At 45.5% G+C, this 20,502-nt stretch overlaps 1 protein-coding gene across 1 annotated transcript in view; it reads right to left on the bottom strand.

The window, feature by feature from the left end:
• Nucleotides 1-390: 390 nt before the first annotated feature.
• The window catches only part of LOC135905632 (uncharacterized), an 86,076-nt gene continuing 65,964 nt past the window's right edge, over nucleotides 391-20,502 (bottom strand). The window contains exons 14-16 of the mRNA XM_065436591.1: nucleotides 17,993-18,154; nucleotides 13,811-13,936; nucleotides 391-750 (exon numbers count right to left, since the gene is read on the bottom strand). Of these exons, the coding sequence (XP_065292663.1) occupies nucleotides 562-750; nucleotides 13,811-13,936; nucleotides 17,993-18,154 (477 nt within the window). The 3' untranslated portion in view covers nucleotides 391-561. The remainder of the gene's footprint in view (nucleotides 751-13,810; nucleotides 13,937-17,992; nucleotides 18,155-20,502) is intronic.

Raw genomic sequence — 20,502 nt, 5'->3', positions numbered from 1 at the left:
AAATCGAACTATTTATCGGCGGCAACACACTATATATCAGGTCCTTACTTTGCTAAATAAAACTCACAGCTTCATAATAGACATCACAACCTCAAAAAGAAAGTATGAAAGATCTTTTATCGAAAATTACATTGAATTTTCTTTATTCTTTTTTAGATGCGCGTATGTTGCCTCTTAAAATGTCAAACACGATAGCATCACGTGACACCATAGTCATATATATAGTTCCCAAAGCTTTTCGCTCGTAAGTGTTCTTTGCTATTGGCTGACTGCCTTTTCTTTTAACAAATCCATCGTCATTAATGATTGTAATTAGGTTTTACAAAAAATTCGAGGTAAAAGATTTTCGCGAGTTCGGGCCCTGATTCGCGGTATTACTCGTTTTAGCCATTTAGGAGCCAGTGGTTTATTAACAATTAAGCAAAGTTAACCTGTCAGGCGCCATTTAAGTTTTGCCTGAAGAAATATCAGTTAGGGCAAAACGTTCCTATATGAGTACGTGAGTGCTTGAAAAGGCAGGCAAAGTGCAGTCAGCGCATTGCGGCGTTGCTGGTTTCGGTGTTAAAACTTTGTCAGTTCTTCTTTCATTTTCCTGGAGTAGCCGAAAGGCGTGGCTTCACACTTCGCGTCTCTGCCTCGTCTGACGTCGAAGAAGCGTAATTCCTTCTGTGGTTCCAAATCGTAGCGTTCGAGGATGAACGCCTTCGGCGATATTCCCGCCTGTTGCAACTGCTTCATTATGAGGTATACCTGCAAGAAAAAGAAAACTAATGAGGGAGAAGTAATCACTACGGCATCATATCGGCCCATGCTATAGGAAGCGTTTTCTTGGAACATGGCGGTTCACGCACACTGCGTCAAAAAAGAAACGGCATGACTGCCTGTCTAATGAAAGCTTTCTAGAGTTTTGCACCTTGTATAAATACACCATCCTTTTCATCCGTGGTAAGCGCTAAATCGAACCGCTGAATTGCCGGCACCCGCCTGGCGATTCACCGAAGTTGGAAACCTCATGGACAGGACCGTAGTTTATACTAATGGTGGTGTCTAAACTGGAAGAGCTTGAAACCTAAAGCGGTATTCTTGAAACTTTTGGAAATGCTTCCCCTTTCGCGAGATTACACGTGACTAGCACCGGATGCGTTCGGCGTCTGCAGGCGCTGCGATCGCGCAAACAGCCTTTTCCGTTCGCTTGGGTGCCCTCCCGTGATTCGTTCGCGCGCGCGCGTTCGTCACGGCCGCCATTGCTCCGGGGCGGGACCACAAAATGCGTCTACGTCATGCTCCTGTCAATCATTTGAAAACCGAGTGGAATCGTCTGCTAGCGTGGAATGGTTTCGAAGAATGAATGGCCGTTACTACAGCAGCGTTGGTAGCAGGCAATGCGCTTGTCATCTGCTCGTAATGACGTCGCTCGCCGAACATGTGTGGCTGTGGCGGGGGTCCCGTTTTTCGAGATTAAAACGCGACCTGCCGTCGCAGAACGTTTTTTTTATTTTTTATATGGGGTTTTACGTGCCAAAACAACTTTCTGATTATGAGGCACGCCGTAGTGGGGGACTCCGGAAATTTGGACCCCCTGGGGTTCTTTAACGTGCACCTAAATCTAAGTACAGGGGTGTGTTCGCGTTTCGCCCCCATCGAAATGCGGCCGCCGTGGCCGGGATACGATCCCGCGACCTCGTGCTCAGCAGCCTAACACCATGGCCACTGAGCAACCACGGCGGGTTCGCAGAACGTTAGCGATGTTAATTATTAAAAACAATTATAATCAGTGAAAGTAAATGTTGAGCCTGCGCTGTGATAAACATAAATAGTGTTCATTTTTTTTAATTGCCGAATGATATAAGCTCCTTTGACGAGAATGCTCGCCGTTTCACGTTGTGCTCACGGAATCACGTTCAGGGTTTGGCGTTCCTGAGCCACGATGGCAGATCGTATTGTCGCGCTTTTGGAGCCTCTCCAGCGCCTCGGCGATGCATCTTTCGGGATCCATTTGACGAGTTGACAGAGTTTAGCAGGCACTTCAGACTCCCAAAGAACACTGTGCGGTGGCTGTGCGAAAAACGGGAGGACGGCATCGGTGGCCTTCGGACCGGTGGCATCATGATGCAAGACAAGTTGCTTTGTGCTCTCCGTTTCTTCGCGACAGGGAGCTTCCAAAGATCCATCGGCAGCGTAGTATTCTTATCCATGGGCAGGCATCTGTGAGCGAGAGCATTCACGCGGTTGCGGAGGCAATAACCGTAACGGACTGGCAACAAGGCTGGGTGAGATTCCCGATAACACCGACCAGCAAGGCTAGCGCAAAGGCGGCCTTTGCGGATCGCGGCCACATTCCCAGTATAGTGGCCTTTGTCGATGGGACGCTCATAGCCATCAAACAGCCTGAAGGACTGTCCGGGCGAGAATGCGGGCTTCATTTTGAGAAAAGGCTTCTATGCCTGGTATACCACCAAGATAAGTAATCCCGATCGGCCATTTACTGCACGCTTTTTTGTTTTCGTACCTTACCGGTTTCATGTAACGTCGTCGTAGTGTGTACAATACGGATGTCACGTAACCCACTATCGATCGTCTTCGAGCCCGTTTGGAATTAAATTTCTCGGTCAAGATTGACTCGTTTGCCCATGCTGCGGGAGGGAGGTTATTGCAGTTAAGAATTTTGAACCGGATTTAATCGATCACGATCGATGGTGGCCATGTGGCACCGGTATTGAAAGATATCGCGGATTTTCACAGGATGTGTTACACCAATAAAACGTTTAGGAACAGTAAAAGAGAGAGCCTAAATAAGGGTTTCTGTGCAAGTTGGTTTGCGATGGGAATGAAAATTCATGGAGAATACAAAGAACAGCACAAGCACCTGAGCGCTTCTGCTGCTGCATCTCTTCTCCGGGTTTTTTTGTAATTTTATTCTTAAACAAGTACAAACACAAAATACAAAACAACAACACACTGTTATACCAGGTAATAATGAAAACAAAAGATTTCACCAAGACATGTCGTGCTGTTTGACCATTTTGTGCATCCTTGCAGACGGCTGGGTAGATAGGTTGAAACTTCAGAAGAACATTTGGTTTGACGCTGCAACGGGTACATTGTTTATTTAGTATTTTCAGCCAGCATGGAGTAACAGCAGGAAACCATGGAGCTGAAGGAAATGTTGGTACTTTAATGTACTTCATGGTTTCACTTAAGTAAACTTGGTCGCATCATCCAGAAAAAAGAAATAACATATAAAGGTCTGCCACTAAATAGGCCGCATTCACGTACATTCCACGTACAACATTTCTGAAATAGTAACAGTTATCAAATAGGTCACAATGAGCTGGACTAATACCACATACGTGGATATGCTGATAAGCCTCATTAAAGCCCATACAGTTGTGCTGCTATAGCCGGAATCCTGCAGGAAGGTGTGTACATCACATACCACAGCAGCTTAAACTACTCTTCAATATGAAGCGCAGTAATGCACTTTATATCTGCAGCTTGGCCTATATAAAATTACATGGGAAAGTAGCAAAAGATATTGCAACAGGAGCGTATGTGGCTAGCCAGAAGTGATAAGCATGCAATGGAAAAAAAAAACATAACACATGCCTGACTAGCCCTCTGTACTTTTATATAAATGGCAGACATTATATGAAGTAGTTGAAAACAATATGACAAAGGCAGTGTTTTTCTGCGCGTACATGGCATCAGCTGCTAGCTGCACAACCCGCTTCAGGCACCAAATAATGATTTCCATTCAAGAGTGAGCTTCACTATATGTCACACCTAGCATACTTCGAAAGCAGCCATCTAGTGATTTTAAGTACACGCTGGATGTGGAACCTTGTGAAAAAAAAATTTGACCTCAATGCGCAACACAAAGTAGAGAAAGAGCGAACACTAGTATGACTGACATCTAACTCATTTTTACTGAAACACCTTAAACATATTAATGATATTTGCATTAGGAAGAAATTAAAAGTTTATAGCAATATTACGCAATTTCATGTGCACATAATTGAAATAAGGTAACTGTTGTTTTATTTCTAGTGTCTTGGAGCGACATCTAAAAATTTACAGTTAAGTAAAAATATCTTTTTTTTTAAATGAACAGAATGAGATCAGCAAAAGTAATTATACTAAATGTAAATAATAAGTACATAAAACATTATAAAACTTCTAGTGTACATGTCGAATAATTAAATAGTAAAATGCCACAAAATATACAGCAGTTGAAATCGACTTCTGCCTTCTTGCAGCCACTGCCTCCTGCATAAGCTGGGCCAGTAGCTGCGGAAGCTGGCCCATTGGCCGCAGTGCCTCAGCCGCTTGGTCAGCACGCTTCTCGACAGCAGCCACGACCCGCTCAATCGCTGCAGCCAGCTGGGCTACGGTCTGACGAACACTGCAAAGAAGCTTGAAAAAAATCATAACATAAGCACCCCCTCCGGCACAGTCGGACAAGCACCTCTACATCAAAGTGACCTGTACAATTAAGGAATAATTCTGTTCGAATTCTAGCGTGAGGTGCCTGTGTGCGAGCTTTACAACGAAGTGACCTGTATAACGAATGATTTTGGAGGTCTTAAACATATGGTTATAAACGCGCTCAACTGTACGCAACTCGTTCATATTACCACATGTTCATGAAAGACACTTTCAATTTTAGTACAAAGAGATGACAGGGAAGCATACAAGGACACCCATTTCTATATATATTGTTGTTGTGTCTGTCTACATTCTGAACTGGCTATGTCACGGCACATGGTTTTTATGGTTGCTTTCCATGTGCTTCCACAAACAAATATCAATACCACTTGTATTTTTTAAGCTATCACGTGGCTAGGAAGTTCATGCATGACATAGCAATGAATTAGGGCTTGTGAATCAGCGAATCATGAAGGCATCACTGCAGAAAAAAATGCTAAGCGCACTGCTCGCATTTTTTTTTTTGTGAGTGAGAAGCACGTTGCGGACATTGTAAAAACAGAGTTATTCAGACACTGCGAGCTGTCATACTGCCATTATGCGTAATGTTTCCCAAAATTCTAGAACAAGTTACACACTTAAAGTTTGATGGAAATAGGCACAACCGTGAGCGTATTTCGTTGCACAGCTTCCGTGTTCCTGCCTTTATTACAAGCATTGGAAACCATTCGCAAACCCTCTTTATCTGGTTTTCGATAGTTTGTTGCGGTTCGTGTTTGTTTTATCCAGTGTTCTCAATGAACTAAGCATAAAATAGTGTTCATATTTTGATGAAATAAAGCAAACTTTATGAATCTGCAGACTAAATTTACAGTGTGTGTTAGCTACATCCTTTCCAATTAGTTATGAATGCAAATGGTCCAGAGCATTGTATGTGTGTTTTACATACACCACACAATTTGCCCTGCTGCCTTAGGAGCAATGTTTTCCACGTTATTTTCTATGCAAATGGAGAGAAATATCATAACCACCATGTGCGATCAAATTTCTGTAGTTGATACTTGCAAGTGTTAGGCCAAGGTTTCAAACGAGTAACTCATATACAGCAGTAGATTAAAGCGTGCGATTTAATTACAGGCAACTTGCCATATTTGTGCAACTGCTCAAAAGAAACAGGTTTAGTGGAAATTGGAATGCCTTAAGCTGTTATTGCGTGACTGATAGCAAGTTTCCTTGTTTTCTAGTTCACTCTGTCATTGCCTGTTTGCAGAACTACTAGTGGCAGTGGTGACTGTGTATGAAGCTGTTAGATTATATGAGTAATGGCAAGTGTCCGTATCTAATTATTCATGTACCTAATGTGCAGCTACCTTCTCGTCTGTCTCCCCTACTCATCTGCCTTTTTCAGTTCAGCTGTTCAAACTTGTGTTAGCCATGCGCATGAGTTTGTGTACCTCTGCCCCGTTGACAAAATTCCTAAAAATAATTACAGCGGTCTACTGTAAGTCTTTTTTGCTCCACGCTATAAGCAAAGACATACGCACTTCGTTTGTTTCTTCATATTGTCCCACACTCCGAGAATAATCTTCGGCCAAACATTGGACCAGGGCCTCCCGGTGCGAGACGCGACGGGGTGCGCGAGGCCGACGTTGTACTCGGTGTGGCTAGTCTGGAAAAAAAATTAACAATTTATAATGAACTGAACACACAGCTATGTTACGTCCAGAGCATTAAATCGCTGGTACCCGCCATGGTTGCTCAGTGGCTATGGTGTTGGGCTCCTGAGCACGAGGTCGCGGGATCGAATCCGGGCCACGGCGGCCGCATTTCGGTGGGGGCGAAATGCGAAAACACCTGTGTGCTTAGATTTAGGTGCACGTTAAAGAACCCCAGGTGTTCAAAATTTCCGGAGTCCTCCACTACGGCGTGCCTCATAATCAGAAAGTGGTTTTGGCACGTAAAACCCCACATTTTTTTTATATCTCTGGTATTTCAGGATTTTCCTTTTCACTCACTGGTTCTCACAGGGCTGGTGCCAGCACTTGGTTGTGCTGTGGAGCACTGGCTCTGGAGGGCCATCTGGCTGCAGTGCTCCTACATTGTTAGTGAAGGGTGCATTCACTCAGAGGTATGAGCAGAAGTAGATCGCGCTCCGCGTAGATGAAACAGTTTGCACAAAAGGTGAGGTAACAGGGAAGAAGCTTACTTTCACTTAAAAGACCACTCGTCCCAGCTGTAGTGCCCACCGACTCGGTTGCCACGGTCACCGCCACGGCGGGCTGCTTTATGTGCGCGACACCAAGAAGCAGTTTTTAAAAGTTCGTCTAATGTGCTGCTCCCCATATGCAACTCTAAGCCTTATGACAACACAAAATAAATTAATGAAGTTCTAGCAGTCATTCGCTTTTTGCAGGCCACCAGCGCACACATGCACACATAAGAAAGAAAAACTGTCATACCGGTGTCCCGCGGGCGCTTTAGATCCGGATAAAATTTATCTCTTCCCATTGAAAGCGCCCCGCGTGACTGCGGTACGATACTGCCTATGCGACGCAGTATACACGACACAATAGCAACAAAGAAAGATGCTGGTGCGTCGCCCTGTTTTGCGGTGTTTATGAACAGCTTATACCTCGTCGAGCGGCTGAAAGAAGGGCGCACACACGGCCATCACTGTGGAAGTGCCGACCAACCGCAGGATACGGCCACGAAGGCCGGGCAGGGGGCCTCCACCTGTGCCGCTGCAATTACAAACAGCGTTGTAAACATCGCGAGCAACAGAACCATGCTCCTCGCACTCACCTTTGACTTGCGCAAGCTGCGGCTGCATCTTGTCGGGAGAAAAAAATCTCCTCCCACCAAAACACGCGCCATTGCTCGGCAGTCTTTGTGACTGGGCCAACCGCGTTCCACAGGGCGGCGAGGTCGTTCAACTACTGCCACATTTACTACACCGTAATCTCTGGACTCGGTACGCACGATGCCCTCACGACGAATGGATGTCCTTCCATGAAGACGCAAAAAACTTCGCATTGGTGTGATCAAACGTGCGGGCTAAGTCTCACGTTCTTGTGCGAGGACATTACGGTGAATAGCAAGCGATCGGAACAAAGCGATACGATCGCCGATTAAACTGCACGCTCCCGCCAATTCGCTTTAGCGTGTACGTACCACCTAGCGGACTAAAACAAAATATCTGCCGCTCAAATTATTTTCTTCTCTCGCATGGCTTTTGCGGCGTAGATAATTGTTGAATTGCAATGGCGGAGTTGGAGCAGCCGACAGACTCCGCGAGCGAGCACTCGACTCTGGCGCAGAGCAACGCCTCCACATTCGCGAGTGGAACAGAACCTGCGCCGCCGGAGCAAGGCGGAAGCGGAAGCTCTATCACCGAGTTACCCAGAATACCTTGCGTGTTGTCATTTCGTTCCGCTGTTTGCTCCCAGCACCGCCGCACCGGTCACTTGTCTCTTCAGCGCCGTTCACCTGTTGCTTTTTTTAAAAGGCGGAATGGATATCTCGCCAAGCATGCAGCAGCTTTTGCTTCCTCGCGAGTCGTGACCGGTGGCGCCTCCCAGCAGACAAACGTGGTAAAGGAAATACGCCACGCAGAGTTCCGGTCCACTCCGCCGATTTCGGCGGAGCATTTTTTCCTGCTCCACGGACTGGCTCCCGCTCTGAATCCCCTGACTCTCTCATTGGAACACCTTACTCCCGCCCTCACTCTGCCATTGGAACAAACTTGCTCCGAAACGAGCAGAAAAACATGCTCCGACTCCGCCATTGGAATTCAACATATATGTTGCAACAGTAAGACATTTTCTCATATTACGTGTCTAATTATTAAGGCATTGCAAGCATTCTGCACTTAATATATCGTCCCCAGTCGAAGCCGAAATTGGCGACGCAAACTTCCGGCGCTCAGCTCGATCACTGTGCTCTCCCGCAGGTTCTCACAAATCTTGTCGACGGCTGACTTTGTGACGTAGGAGACAAACCGAAAGAAGGGAAAGGGAGGTGTGTGCGCGATCACACCCCACAGCGTTCTGGAGCTGTGCCAAATGTACTAAAAGCGCCAGGAACGCTGCGGCTAGCACACGCGGACGCGTCCGGCGCTATTCTCGCGAAATCTCGCGGTAGTGAAAGCATTTCCGAAAGTGATTGCTCAACAACACCGCTCCACACGCTGATATACGAGGGCCGTTTTTTTTCAACCTCCGATAGGTGATAAATAAAAGACAAGTTCATCTAAAACAATAATTTTATTACCAAAAGATTAGTACAGTTACGGTTACTTTTCGATATAATCACCGAAGAGATTGAGGCATTTGTCATATCTGTGGACAAGCTTTGCAATACCCTCTTCAAAAAAAGTTGCCGCCAATGAATTCAAGTAGTCCTTGACGTTGGTTTGAAGGTCGCCATTGGTTTGAAAGCGCTTCCCACCAAGCCACGTCTTCAGTCCAGGAAAAAGATGAAAGTCACAGGGTGCTAAGTCTGGACTGTATGGCGGATGATCGAAAACGTCCCATCCAAATTGTTCGAGAAGCCGTTGAGTTGCTCCAGCAGTGTGTGGATGGGCATTGTCATGGATCAGAACAACTCCAGCGGTCAGCTTTCTTCTTCGTTTGTTCTGAATGGCTCTACGCAAACGTCGTAAAGTTTCACAATAAACAGCTGCAGTGAGTGTGGTTCCGGGCTCCATAAACTCCACAAGCAACACACCTTGTTGATCCCAAAACACTGTAGCCATGGTCTTTCTGTTGTTGAAGGTTTTTTTGAATTTCTTTGGTTTGTTTGGTGAATTTGAATGCTTCGATTATTGTGATTGTCGTTTTGTTTCCGGTGGGTCGTATTGAATCCAGGTTTCATCCCCAGTCACGATTGATTTCAAAAGGTTGTCTCCTTCATCCTGATAACGCTCAAGGAACTCCAAAACTGACGCCATTCGTCGAGTTTTGTGGCCATCCGTCAACATTTTTGGGACTCAACGTGCACAAAGTTTTTTGTAACGCAACCGTTCAGTAACAACAGAGTACAAAACGGACCTTGAAACTTCTGGAAATTCCGTAGATAAAGCAGTAATGGTGAATCTGCGGTTTTCTTTAACCATTCTGTCAACTCGTTGAACCAGGTCATTTGAAACGACAGATTTGCGTCCTTGGCCCCCTTCATCATGCACATCATTACGTCCATCTTTAACATTTCGACACCATTCACGCACAACACCATCACTCATGAAGTTTTCCCCATACACTCGACTCATTCTCCGATGGATTTCTGCAGCACCATGGCCTTCAGCCTGTAGAAAACGAATAACACTTCGCAATTCACACTTGGCGGGAGCAACAATAATGGCAGCCATGTTTACGTAGCTGTAGCACAATGCCGACTGACGCCTGAATGTCAACAATGGCGGAGTGTGTAGTGCGAGAGCTGCGCAGTTGCCTACAGCGCATGTTCGCTTTCTGCTGCCCGCGTAGCACCTGCACGGAGCGATCGGAGGTTGAAAAAAGAAAACGGCCCTCGTATTTTTATTTTCAGAAAACAATCCAGGAACGAATCAGACAAGCAAATGAAGTGAAAAATAATGCGGAAAAGGGCGCGGAAGTCGTGTAGCACGCTTGCTCCGCTTGGAAAGAACGGAACGTTCAAATACTTTCAAGATAGTTTGAGGGCGTGCTCGCCTTAACCTTATTAGGGTTTCTGTATAAAGTCAACGAAAAGTAATTAGTGAAGAAAGTGCTCCTGCCAAAACACCGTGACGCACTTGCCCTTCGCCGCGTCTGTGCGTCAGATAATTGTGTCCTTGCAGGTGCAACTTGTGCCGAGAAAAGCAACCCCAGGTGCTCCACAACGAGCACCGCACGCCATTGTCGCCTATGAACAGCCAAAATTCCAAGATGGGGCGTTGAAGACGACAGACCTGAGCGAAAACAAGTCGTTCGAATTGTAATTAGGAGGCGCATCTGCCTGGAGCTCTAAACAATGTACGCTGTCGCCATCGCTGTTTCCTCCCTCTCTGAGTGACACACCTCGTGCCTCTGCAATTGTTCACGAACAAAAGTAGCTACCTTAGTAGGGCGAAAAATTGCACTACGAGAAAGAGCCACAGTGAGGCGAGGAGGCAACATGAATACAGAGGATAAGGAAGGATATTGAAGCTACAGGGGAAAAAAAAACGATTCGATGGCGCATGCATACACGTTTCCTTTGTGTGCATGCGCCATCGAATCGATTTTTCGACATTATCGACCTGTCACTAAGAATGGATCCTTCTACTCGTGCGACGGGTTACATATTGTCATCAGCAAACAGTGAAACCTCCCTGTAACGGAGGAAACGAAAAATCATCAGCCCGTTGTCTGTTGATGAGCGCCGTTAAGTCACCACATGGAGGTGCCACATTCAACAACGGTTCCCGGAACCCACTAGAGAGGTGCCATATATGGGCACTGTCTTTCTCTTGTTTGGCTTGTGAAATAGGCCAGGTTTCGACAGGCATATGTGTCGACAGGCATTCACGTCGGTCAGTAATTGGAGATGGGACCACAAAGGACACCGACTATTAATGGCTCCTTTCTAAATCAAGGTGCAACTGTCTGGAAGGGGCACTTATGGCGCAAAGCACTATAGAAATCTAGCAATCCTGTTTTTTTTTTATTTTTTCACGCTTATCCCCCGCACAGCCACCACTATTTGCTACACAACGACTACGCCTTTCTGTGCTACCTCATCTGTAGCACAAATGGAGCACGAAAGACGGCAAAGCAGCCGAAGACAGAACACTACAAACAACTGCGTATAAATAAACCACACAAAATAAATTACATTCTAGCAAAATAAATTTCAAGGAAATAGCTTCCTTTGGATTTTTCGACCGTTTTCGTGGTAGGTGGCTGGTGGTCAGCGCTCGGACTTCAGTTGCCGATACAAAGGCTCTGCCGATTTACGGGGCGCGTTCATCACGAAACGCCGTAAGTTAAGATACTGCGCAAGAAAAAAAAAATTCGTTGCAAAAGTAGTTCTCACAAACCTTTGAGTTTTTGATATGGCACTTTCGATGGTAAAATAAATATGTTGCCAAATTTTAATGATCAACTATGGCAGAGTTCTTGCAGCTATTGCAGAGGTTGTGAGCAGGGACAATGTGCGCAAATGGATATTTACAGCTTGACCGCAAACCTAATAAACAGGGACAAAAGAATGGACATAGACGGTGCTGGGAATATATCGATGGTACTGCAAAGGCTAGCTCATCGCTCAGCCTTGGGTGGAGAGGGTGGGCTCTCCTTCCAAGGATTCTGTTCCAGCCCACCCGTGTAAGCACGTACAAACCGCACAACTGAGCGTGTAGGCCGTCCGCGCGGCCTACATTGGAGGTCACCTGCAACGGGTGCCGGTATAAGGGCATGTCGAGATTCCTGGTGGCTTCGTGCGCGCTTACGTGCTGGGCACTTAGTGTTGGAGGTCGCGCCACCAGAGTTTCGTAGACGCGACGCAGTTGCAAGTTTAAATTGCGCTGCAGCACAAAACATTGGCTATCCGCCGATGGTACTGCTCGTCACACCACTGTTAGAACAGCGACTGCTTGAGGTTATCGAGTGAGATATGTTCATTTGTGAGGGTGCCTGGCTCCGTGATTGTTCAGTTAGCAAGATAATTTGCTGCAATTTATGAGGTATATAGCCTAGCAATTTTCGCGTAATTGGCAACTATTTTACTATCGCTACCAAAACTTCGACTTAGAAGCAAAGTGCGACATTCGTTTTTCGGGAAATTTATTGTCTATCGTGCATGTCGTTGTATAAACCTAGCCTTAAGAAGAACATTTCTATCTGAAACAAATGTGTATTGCCGTAACTTGCGCAGACGAAGTAGAAGATGGTGAAGCCGTGAGAAGGCCTCACGCGTGGAAGGACAGATATTAACATTCTTGATTAGAACTTAGATTGGCGGTTAATGATTCCGTGCTGCTCAAAACGAAATGCACTTCTGCAGAGAATTCGGTCACGCAATAAACTAATTCTTATGTTCGCATTTTACCCGGTATGTAGTCGTCTTATTTGTACACAACAGAACCTTACCCGGAAGGGCTAAGTCACAGGAAAGATACCGCTAACACCCAACTCGTGTTTACCTTATAAATATCGTCTGTCATCGCGCCAGTATCTCATTGCATACACGATGACGCGCTTGAAGGGCAAATCACCGATTTCTATTTGGCACACACGTTGAGTAGGCGCGGCATATTGAAGCAGTTCACAGCAAATTTCCGGGATAATTCTTGCTCGAAAGCACGATGTTCAACTGCCAATATCCACTTTATTCTTGCATCAGCTCATTTAGAATGTCGGTACAGGCAGCATCAAAGTCGAAAAACTTAATAAAGTTAATCACAGTCTTAATGATTCCTTAACAGTCCTCACGGTCCCGTATAACTGTGATGCTTACACCCAAAATTAATCAGCGACTTTGGATCTTTAAGTTATTTTTTCGGATATTACCGCTTATGGTTAGATATTGAGCCATTTTGGGTGGCTTCATTCAAGAACAAAAATATTTCTAAATTTATTCTCACTATGGGAGCTAAACAATGGAAGGACCTGAGCACACCGCAAATTTTAGGTAGCTGAAGAAAGCAACAGCGGGAAGTGCATGCGATCATTTTAGATGAATTATGCTGCCTCTGTATAAATATGTTTCAACGATGGTATCTGAGTAGATTGGTATAAACCACTTTCCTGAAGTAAATGAAGAAGGCGACAATCGCCAGGCAGTTGGGCGTTTCCTTTTCGGCAATCTTCATTACCTCAATTTGTAAATACTTTGTATATAAACGGCACCTTTTTTTGACTTATTTGGTGCCGCGTCACACTTTGGTGGAGTTACTGGCCACTCTGGCCACACCACGGGGCCGCAAATTGGTCGTAGCTAGGGCCTCATCCCCATGGCATAAGGCCGACATCTGCTTCAATGCCGCGTACATCCTCGATTGTGCTGTCGCACCCTCGAGACCCGGAACGTTCAGTCAGACTGGTGACATCGGGATCGAGGACTGGCTACTCAGTATGAACAGGGTGAGCGCTGAAATTTACTGGGACCTGACATTCATGTTCGTCAACGTTTTCTTAATATTACGGCGAAACTGTGGCTTGAGAATTATGAGGGCCAACACGGTTGCTGGAACACTTTTAGGCAAACGCTAGTGACGTCACCTGACCCATCTTTCAACCATGCCTATGTCCCGCCTCTGCTCCCTCAGTTACGTACGCTTCTTCTTCGAGTCACGTTGACCACCCATGCTCCTGTCCCTGACAGTGATGACATTTGTACCCGGTCGCTGTACCCGGCCCAATCACAATATTTCCTTAGGCTAACTTACTTTTGCGGAAAAGGTGTTCTCCAATTCGAAGAACACGTCGTTTGTGATCTGGCCGCCTCTGGCGTAACGCCTCGTCATGACTGAATGTTGCGCTCCCTGTAAGTAGCCCGGATATATGGTGCAGATCTGCAAAAAGCATACGTTGTGTGAAATTGGAAGATTTTCTCTTCCTTTTGCAGCAGTCCATGTAAGCGCTGCCCTGCGGCTCTTCGATTGCTTATAGATTTGGCAAATTAGTTCCGCGGAAATGCGCAATGTGCAGAATTTATTGTGAAAATTTTTGATGAGCATCAAAATAGCAAAAATCTACATAGAAGCCCATACGCGTTTTGTCGAGCCGAAAGCATCGCAGTTGATCCAAGGATCGAAAAGATAACGAGCGGTTTTCCAAGGCATCCACTCTGCCGTCCGAGCTAACAAAAGATGTTGTAGTGCCCTCGCAGCGAGCCCTAGTAATTCAACAACTTTTTGCAAAGGAACATAGGACTTGGGAAATCAGTTCTGCGGAAGCACGCAAGGAGGAGGAAGTTATCCTGTGTCCTGTGTTTCGAGTTCTCAATGATTAAGCCTTCATCGGCGATCAGTTCGTCTCAGTTCGCGGAAAGTTGGGCTTGTGTGGGGATCGTGACTATGGGTACAGCGTGAGGACGGCTGGAACGAGCAGCACTGTGTGCGTCATTCAGCTGTCCGTCTTGACTTCCTCGCGCTTTACATATAGCGGTTAAATGCGAAGCTTTGTTTCTGGAAAACCCATTCGGGCTACTGTCGGGTAGATGTCAGTTTCTTTTTTAGCAGGGATACGACGCAGAACGATGGCCAAACTTACACCGCCAGCAACGAACAGACGCCGAGTGGAAAAGGTACAGTACATGCCACCATCGCTTGAATGCATACTGACATTTATTGTAGTAAGAGAAATCTCGAGTAATAATAGCGATAACACGCTGCTCTGTGCAAGCAGAGAGAAATAGAAGCATCACTCGTAACAGTGCGCGGTAATTTAAGTTGGGTGATTCTAAGTGTAAGGGTTCTTCTTTATTCGTTTTGTTCTCAATGTTAAAAGTACTATTGAGCAGACGCTTGTTTATAGTACTAGTTCTACACATTAGTTGATTGCTAGAGTTACCGTTTTTATGGTTTTTTAGCCTATGACAGCATTTGGAAAGCATTCGGTGCCAGTTCGAATATCTGTAAATAATGAAGCAAACGTGCTGTACTGCACATTCTCTACCGCAACCAGTCACAGTAAGATCTCCCAGTAAAAAGAAAAGTGTTTTAATATTTGTTTTTTTAGGTACTCTCAGGCCCGTTGAATTTTACACATGGGACCGGGTGCACCAACTACTGCAAATACAAACGCCGAGACGGCACCTGTGGCTTAGCCACATTCCTAAACCTCTTAGGATCTGTAAAAGAGACAATGGTGGCGGGCAAGTATTTCCCGTCATTGCACATTCAAGGAATGAAAGAGCGAAAGTGTTGGTTTGCTTAACAACCGAGGAACAAACACTTTAATACGATGTTCGAGACGAGATGATATGAATGAAAAAAATCTGCGGATGCCGCGCACTGTGGGAATCTGTGTAAGTGAAACTTTCGTTGGTGATTGTAAAGAGCGCTCTTTCTTAGCCGCCATTAGCGAATGGAGACAGCATGGCGCAGTCGAGCACATTTTCACTGTACACGCACCCCTCGGTCAACATACAGGCCTGGCGCTTCATCCCGCACATGCTAAGCATCTCAACGAAAGAATCGCGACCATGGCAAGACCACGATGGCATGAGACGGAAGTAGCTCGATTTCTGAATGATTAGATCACTCACTGCACGTGCATACTGTTACGGTGGAATGCTTTTATTTAAAGGTGAACTGATGAAAAGGCGAGAAGGGCTGCCCCGTCGACACCCAGCCGCTCGAAAGGCGAACGCACTTCTTCCTCCCAGTCTTCCGTCATTGTTCCCGCTTTAGCGTAACCATATTATAGCTTGGAACGCGCAAATTGTTTATGAATATTTACTTTCAGAGAAGAATAGGCGACTGAAAAGTTAAACGTAGCTGCCCCCTATCACCTCGTGCCCCGCCCCCCTGCCCCCCCTTTCCTCAACAGAAAATAAAAGCACGCATTTAAATTTAAAATAAATATTTATCGTGTGACTGCCAAGGGAGGTTATCGTTAAATATCAGCAGCAGTGAAAGGTACCACTGTTTAAATTAGTAACCAATTACTGGAACACATAAATGAAGCAACCTTCGCTGCGCTGCAGGCCTGGCTTTTGTCAAATTTTCCAATTACCAGCCTTTGAATAGCACCTCGACAGACGATCTGTGCGCCTGGTGGTTACAGGATATGGGACGAAAGTGCTTGCAACTCGCTTCAGAGCTTGTTCAACACACCTCAGGTAGCCGCGGGCGGTGCCATATCACGAATGTTACGCCAAGGAGTAACGTGTTGCGAGCCATACGTCAATTTCGATGGGTGGTAGTGGTGGCTTCTTTTTTTATTTTTCACTTTGGTATAAAAAACGTCTACCTTAATGTTCGAGACTTTCGTGCCAAATTATCTAGTATTTCAATCGTTGAATTTGGCAAGAATGTAGCTCTACAATTTTATGCTACCGGAAAGTAACTTTTCTACGCAGACCAAAATTTTGTTGCTCTAGGTTTTAATGTAGTCACTAGTTCATGAACTGGACCACCAATGGTATACTTGCAAACGTTGGCAGAAAGTTGGCCATGAATTCACATAACATTGCAGTTCTTAGGATGAAGAGAGGTTGGCTCATCCAGGTATATGTTGAACTCTACTCAACTTCACCTTGACATGCTTGGTCAGTTCCGTGCTGCCAATATTTCCTTGTTAAATTGATGTGGAATAGGGCACTACTGTTGATTAGAATATTCCGCATAAGCGACACGAGTTAACGCATGTTCTATTGCTATACCAATTACCTAGACACCCCAGGCGCATTTCCGCAATCGGCGTCGGTGTCGACGTGGTGTTCCGTATAACGTCCAAGTGCGATAACATCGAGGCCACGCGCCAAATGCTGCGGCTGTGAGCGAAAAACATGCAAGGCTGAGCCGGGAAAAACGACGGATTGATCTCGCGTGCTCAAGGGACAAAGGCTAGAAAGAAGGGAGCCTTCTGCCATTGCACGCAATGCAGCAGGGAAGCGTTCTACTACGGCGGCAGCTGCGTAGGGCGCGGCTGAGCGCGGGCCCCACCTTGAAAGCGATATGGGATGGGTAAGGAGTGTAGTCGCGCCGATGGCGGATGACTTCGTGTGCGCAGTGTTCTTGCCGGTTAGTTCTCGTTGAAGCGAAACGCAGCACGAAAGGCAATTCGCTCGTCGCTTCTGCAGCTCTTCCTCAAGCCAGCGTTCTGACAATGGCTGTCCGTCGTGATCGAGCGAGATGTGTTCGTGTTTGCGTGTGCGCGCGTGGCACCATGCATGATAACTTAATTAGTAAGCGGATGTTTACACGTTCACATGGCCGATAAAGATGCTGTCCTTACTTCGTAGAGTTGTCTAATAATTTGCTATCGCAGTTGATGCTCTGCCCTCACGGCTAAACTGTGCATTTTTTTTACTTGCACACACAACAGGCGCAACAGTGTTATCCTCAATGATTGTTTAGGCATCGTAGACTAACAGAAATGCAGCATAGTCATATTTTTCCCTCAGACCACACGCACACTAATACCAAGCGGTGACGGAAGTCTCCTTATTGTCCTTGTATGTGCGATCGAGTGAGCTGGCTTCCGAGCAAAGAAGCAACCACCGCCATGCGGAATACAACATATGAAAACGTTTAGCTTCCTTTTAGACTGGAAGTTTTTTTTCTGTACAGAGGCAAAAGCAGTAGTTCATTGAAAATATTAGCAGTAATTATAAAATATGAAAAAGTAGCAAGGAAAAGCAAGGTTCACTATTCACGCTTATCACAATAAAAGCGATATTTATACCGTTTTAAAAGCCAGGTATATATAATGCTGAAAAAAGCGAAATGAAAAGTGACGTCATCTCAGTCTTCCCTATTGAACAGCTCCGAGTCTACCACGAATTAGTGTCTTGCTACTGATCAGTTAAACATACCTACTATTCCACCCCACCAGAAGCAGGTCTGGAAATGGGGCTTATGTGAAGTGAGATAACGCGCAGCCGTGGAAAGCAGACTCACGTGCGTAACGTTTAGGGGTATTTCGGTGCAAGCGCTCTTGCTCATGTAGTTCACCATGGTATTCTTGGGGCACCGCCTTGCCATCAAGGTCATGGATAATGCTAAAGAGTTGCCAAGTTGTGCTGTGGAACTTCGTGCCACGTCCATGTCGATGATGGAGCTCTGGAAGGCAAAATGTAAAGACAAACATTTAACCAAGAGATAATCCCGTAATTTAAATATATTGCGCACTGGTAAAGGGCAAAACGCGAACACAGTTCCTTTTACGAACCCCGGAAGACCCCGCGTGGCTTTACCCGGGGCGAACCTAGAAAAAGAAAAACTCAGGCGAAGAGAAATAGAAAAAAAGCTTTTAAAGCTGGCTTGAAAAATTTTTTATCGCAGTCGAGAACTGCATTTGAAGGTAAAACAGGCACTTTCAGAAATGATTTTCAGCAAAGAGTACTTCAGTGCGTTCAGTAAAAGCACAGGTATTGGCAGTCAGAGAATCCATTTGAACCCCATCGTTGTGATGCCGCTCCTTCTTCAATGCCTCTCCCTGCGAAGGCTACGGCGGAGCGGGCCGCGTGTACTGAACGTCACCATAACGGGCAGTTCAAATTCGATTTTGAATGTTCACGTAGACGCCACTATTTTTGATTAGGGCGCCTAGGATGCGCCAAACGTCAAATATTCCGTGTTCCTGCCTACTTAACGGGTTGCAACCAGCACGCAGCAATCGATGGCCAACACTGTGATCCTACGCCGGTGGCCCCTGGTGTTCCTCGAGGTATAGTGTGCTTGGCCCACTACATTTCCTTATATGCTTTAGTGACAAAGCTGTCGTAGTGGATGCTCCTTGAAATTTTCGCGTGTTTGCCGACAACTGTATCATTTTTAACGACATTAAAACTATTAATAATGGAATAGCACTGAATTTAGCCTTGAACAATATATTCTTGAGTAGAGCAACGAAACGGGGATGAAACTAGAGTCTGATAAGTCTGTGCTCCTATAGTACAACTAACAAAATACACCACTGAAGTTTTCTGGCTCCTTTATCCTAGACCCCATGAGGGAAGTCAACGGATACAAGTATCTCGGAAATAGAATTATTACCAATCTAATGTGGAATTATTATATTCACCACCACCATCATCCTCATCCTCATCCTCATCATCATCATCATCATCGTAGTCATCATGATTATCATCCGCTTGGTTACGCCCACTGCAGGGCAAAGGCCTCTCCCATACTTCTCCAACTACCCCGGTCATGTATTAATTGTGGCCATGTTGTCCCTGCAAACTTCTTAATCTCATCCGCCCACCTAACTTTCTGCCGCCCCCTGTTACGCTTCCCTTCCCTTGGAATCCAGTCTGTAACCCTTAATGACAATCGGTTATCTTCCATCCTCATTACATGTCCTGCCCATCTCCATTTCTTTTTCTTGATTTCAACTAAGATGTCATTAACTCGCGTTTGTTCCCTCACCCAATCTGCTCTTTTCTTATCCCTTTACGTTACACCCATCATTCTTCTTTCCATAGCTTGTTGCGTCGTCCTCAATTTAAGTAGAACCCTTTTCGTAAGCCTCCAGCTTTCTGCCGCGTACGTGAGTACATGTAAGACACAGCTATTATACACTTTTCCCTTGAGGGATAATGGCCACCTCCTGTTCATGGTCTGAGAATGCCTGCAAACGCACCCCAGCCCATTCTTATTCTTGTGATTATTTCAGTCTCATGATATGGATCCGCGGTCACTACCTGTCCTAAGTATATGTATTCTCTTACCACTTCGAGTGCCTCGCTACCTATCGTAAGCTGTTGTTCTCTTTCGAGACTGTTAAACATTAGTTAGTTTTCTGCAGAATAATTTTTAGAACCACCCTTCTGCTTTGCCTCTCCAGGTCAGTGAGCATGCATTGCAATTGGTCCCCTGAGTTACTAAGCAAGGCAATATCATGAGCGAGTCGCAAGTTACTAAGCTATTCTTCATTAACTCCTATCCCCAATTCTTCCAAATCCAGGTCTGTGAATACCTCCTGTAAACACGCTGTAGGTAGGATTCGAGAGATCGTGTCTCCCTGCTCGACGCATTTCTCTATTGGGATTTTGTTGCTTAGAAAGCAACACAATCATTATATTGCAACACTGATTCTGCTGCTTTTAGGAAACCGTGTCTACTACGCCATAACATGAAAGATATAGCCCCTGAAACTAAATCATTTGCTTCTCCCAGCTTTATTTGACCCATAGAAGAATACGCTTATGTTATTTCGGATCAATTTTAAATAAAACTAGCACTAATTTCCTTGTGAGGATATACAAAATAGCCATTCGTTTATTTTTTTTTTCAAATACAGCCGTGAAGTGTCTGTATCCGAGTTATTCCAGACTAATGAATTTCACACCCTTAAACAACCTGAAAAATACGGCCACTGAAATTCCTTTACTCATTAATATGCAGTTAATTCCTTACGATCCTAGCGAATACCACATTATTCCTTCAACAAGAAAAGGCCGTCA

The sequence above is a fragment of the Dermacentor albipictus genome, chromosome 1, assembly GCF_038994185.2.
Source record: "Dermacentor albipictus isolate Rhodes 1998 colony chromosome 1, USDA_Dalb.pri_finalv2, whole genome shotgun sequence".
Taxonomy (NCBI): Eukaryota; Metazoa; Arthropoda; class Arachnida; order Ixodida; family Ixodidae; genus Dermacentor; species Dermacentor albipictus.
The sequence above is the reverse complement of the archived record's forward strand: the minus strand, read 5'-3'. Positions and strand labels throughout refer to the sequence as shown.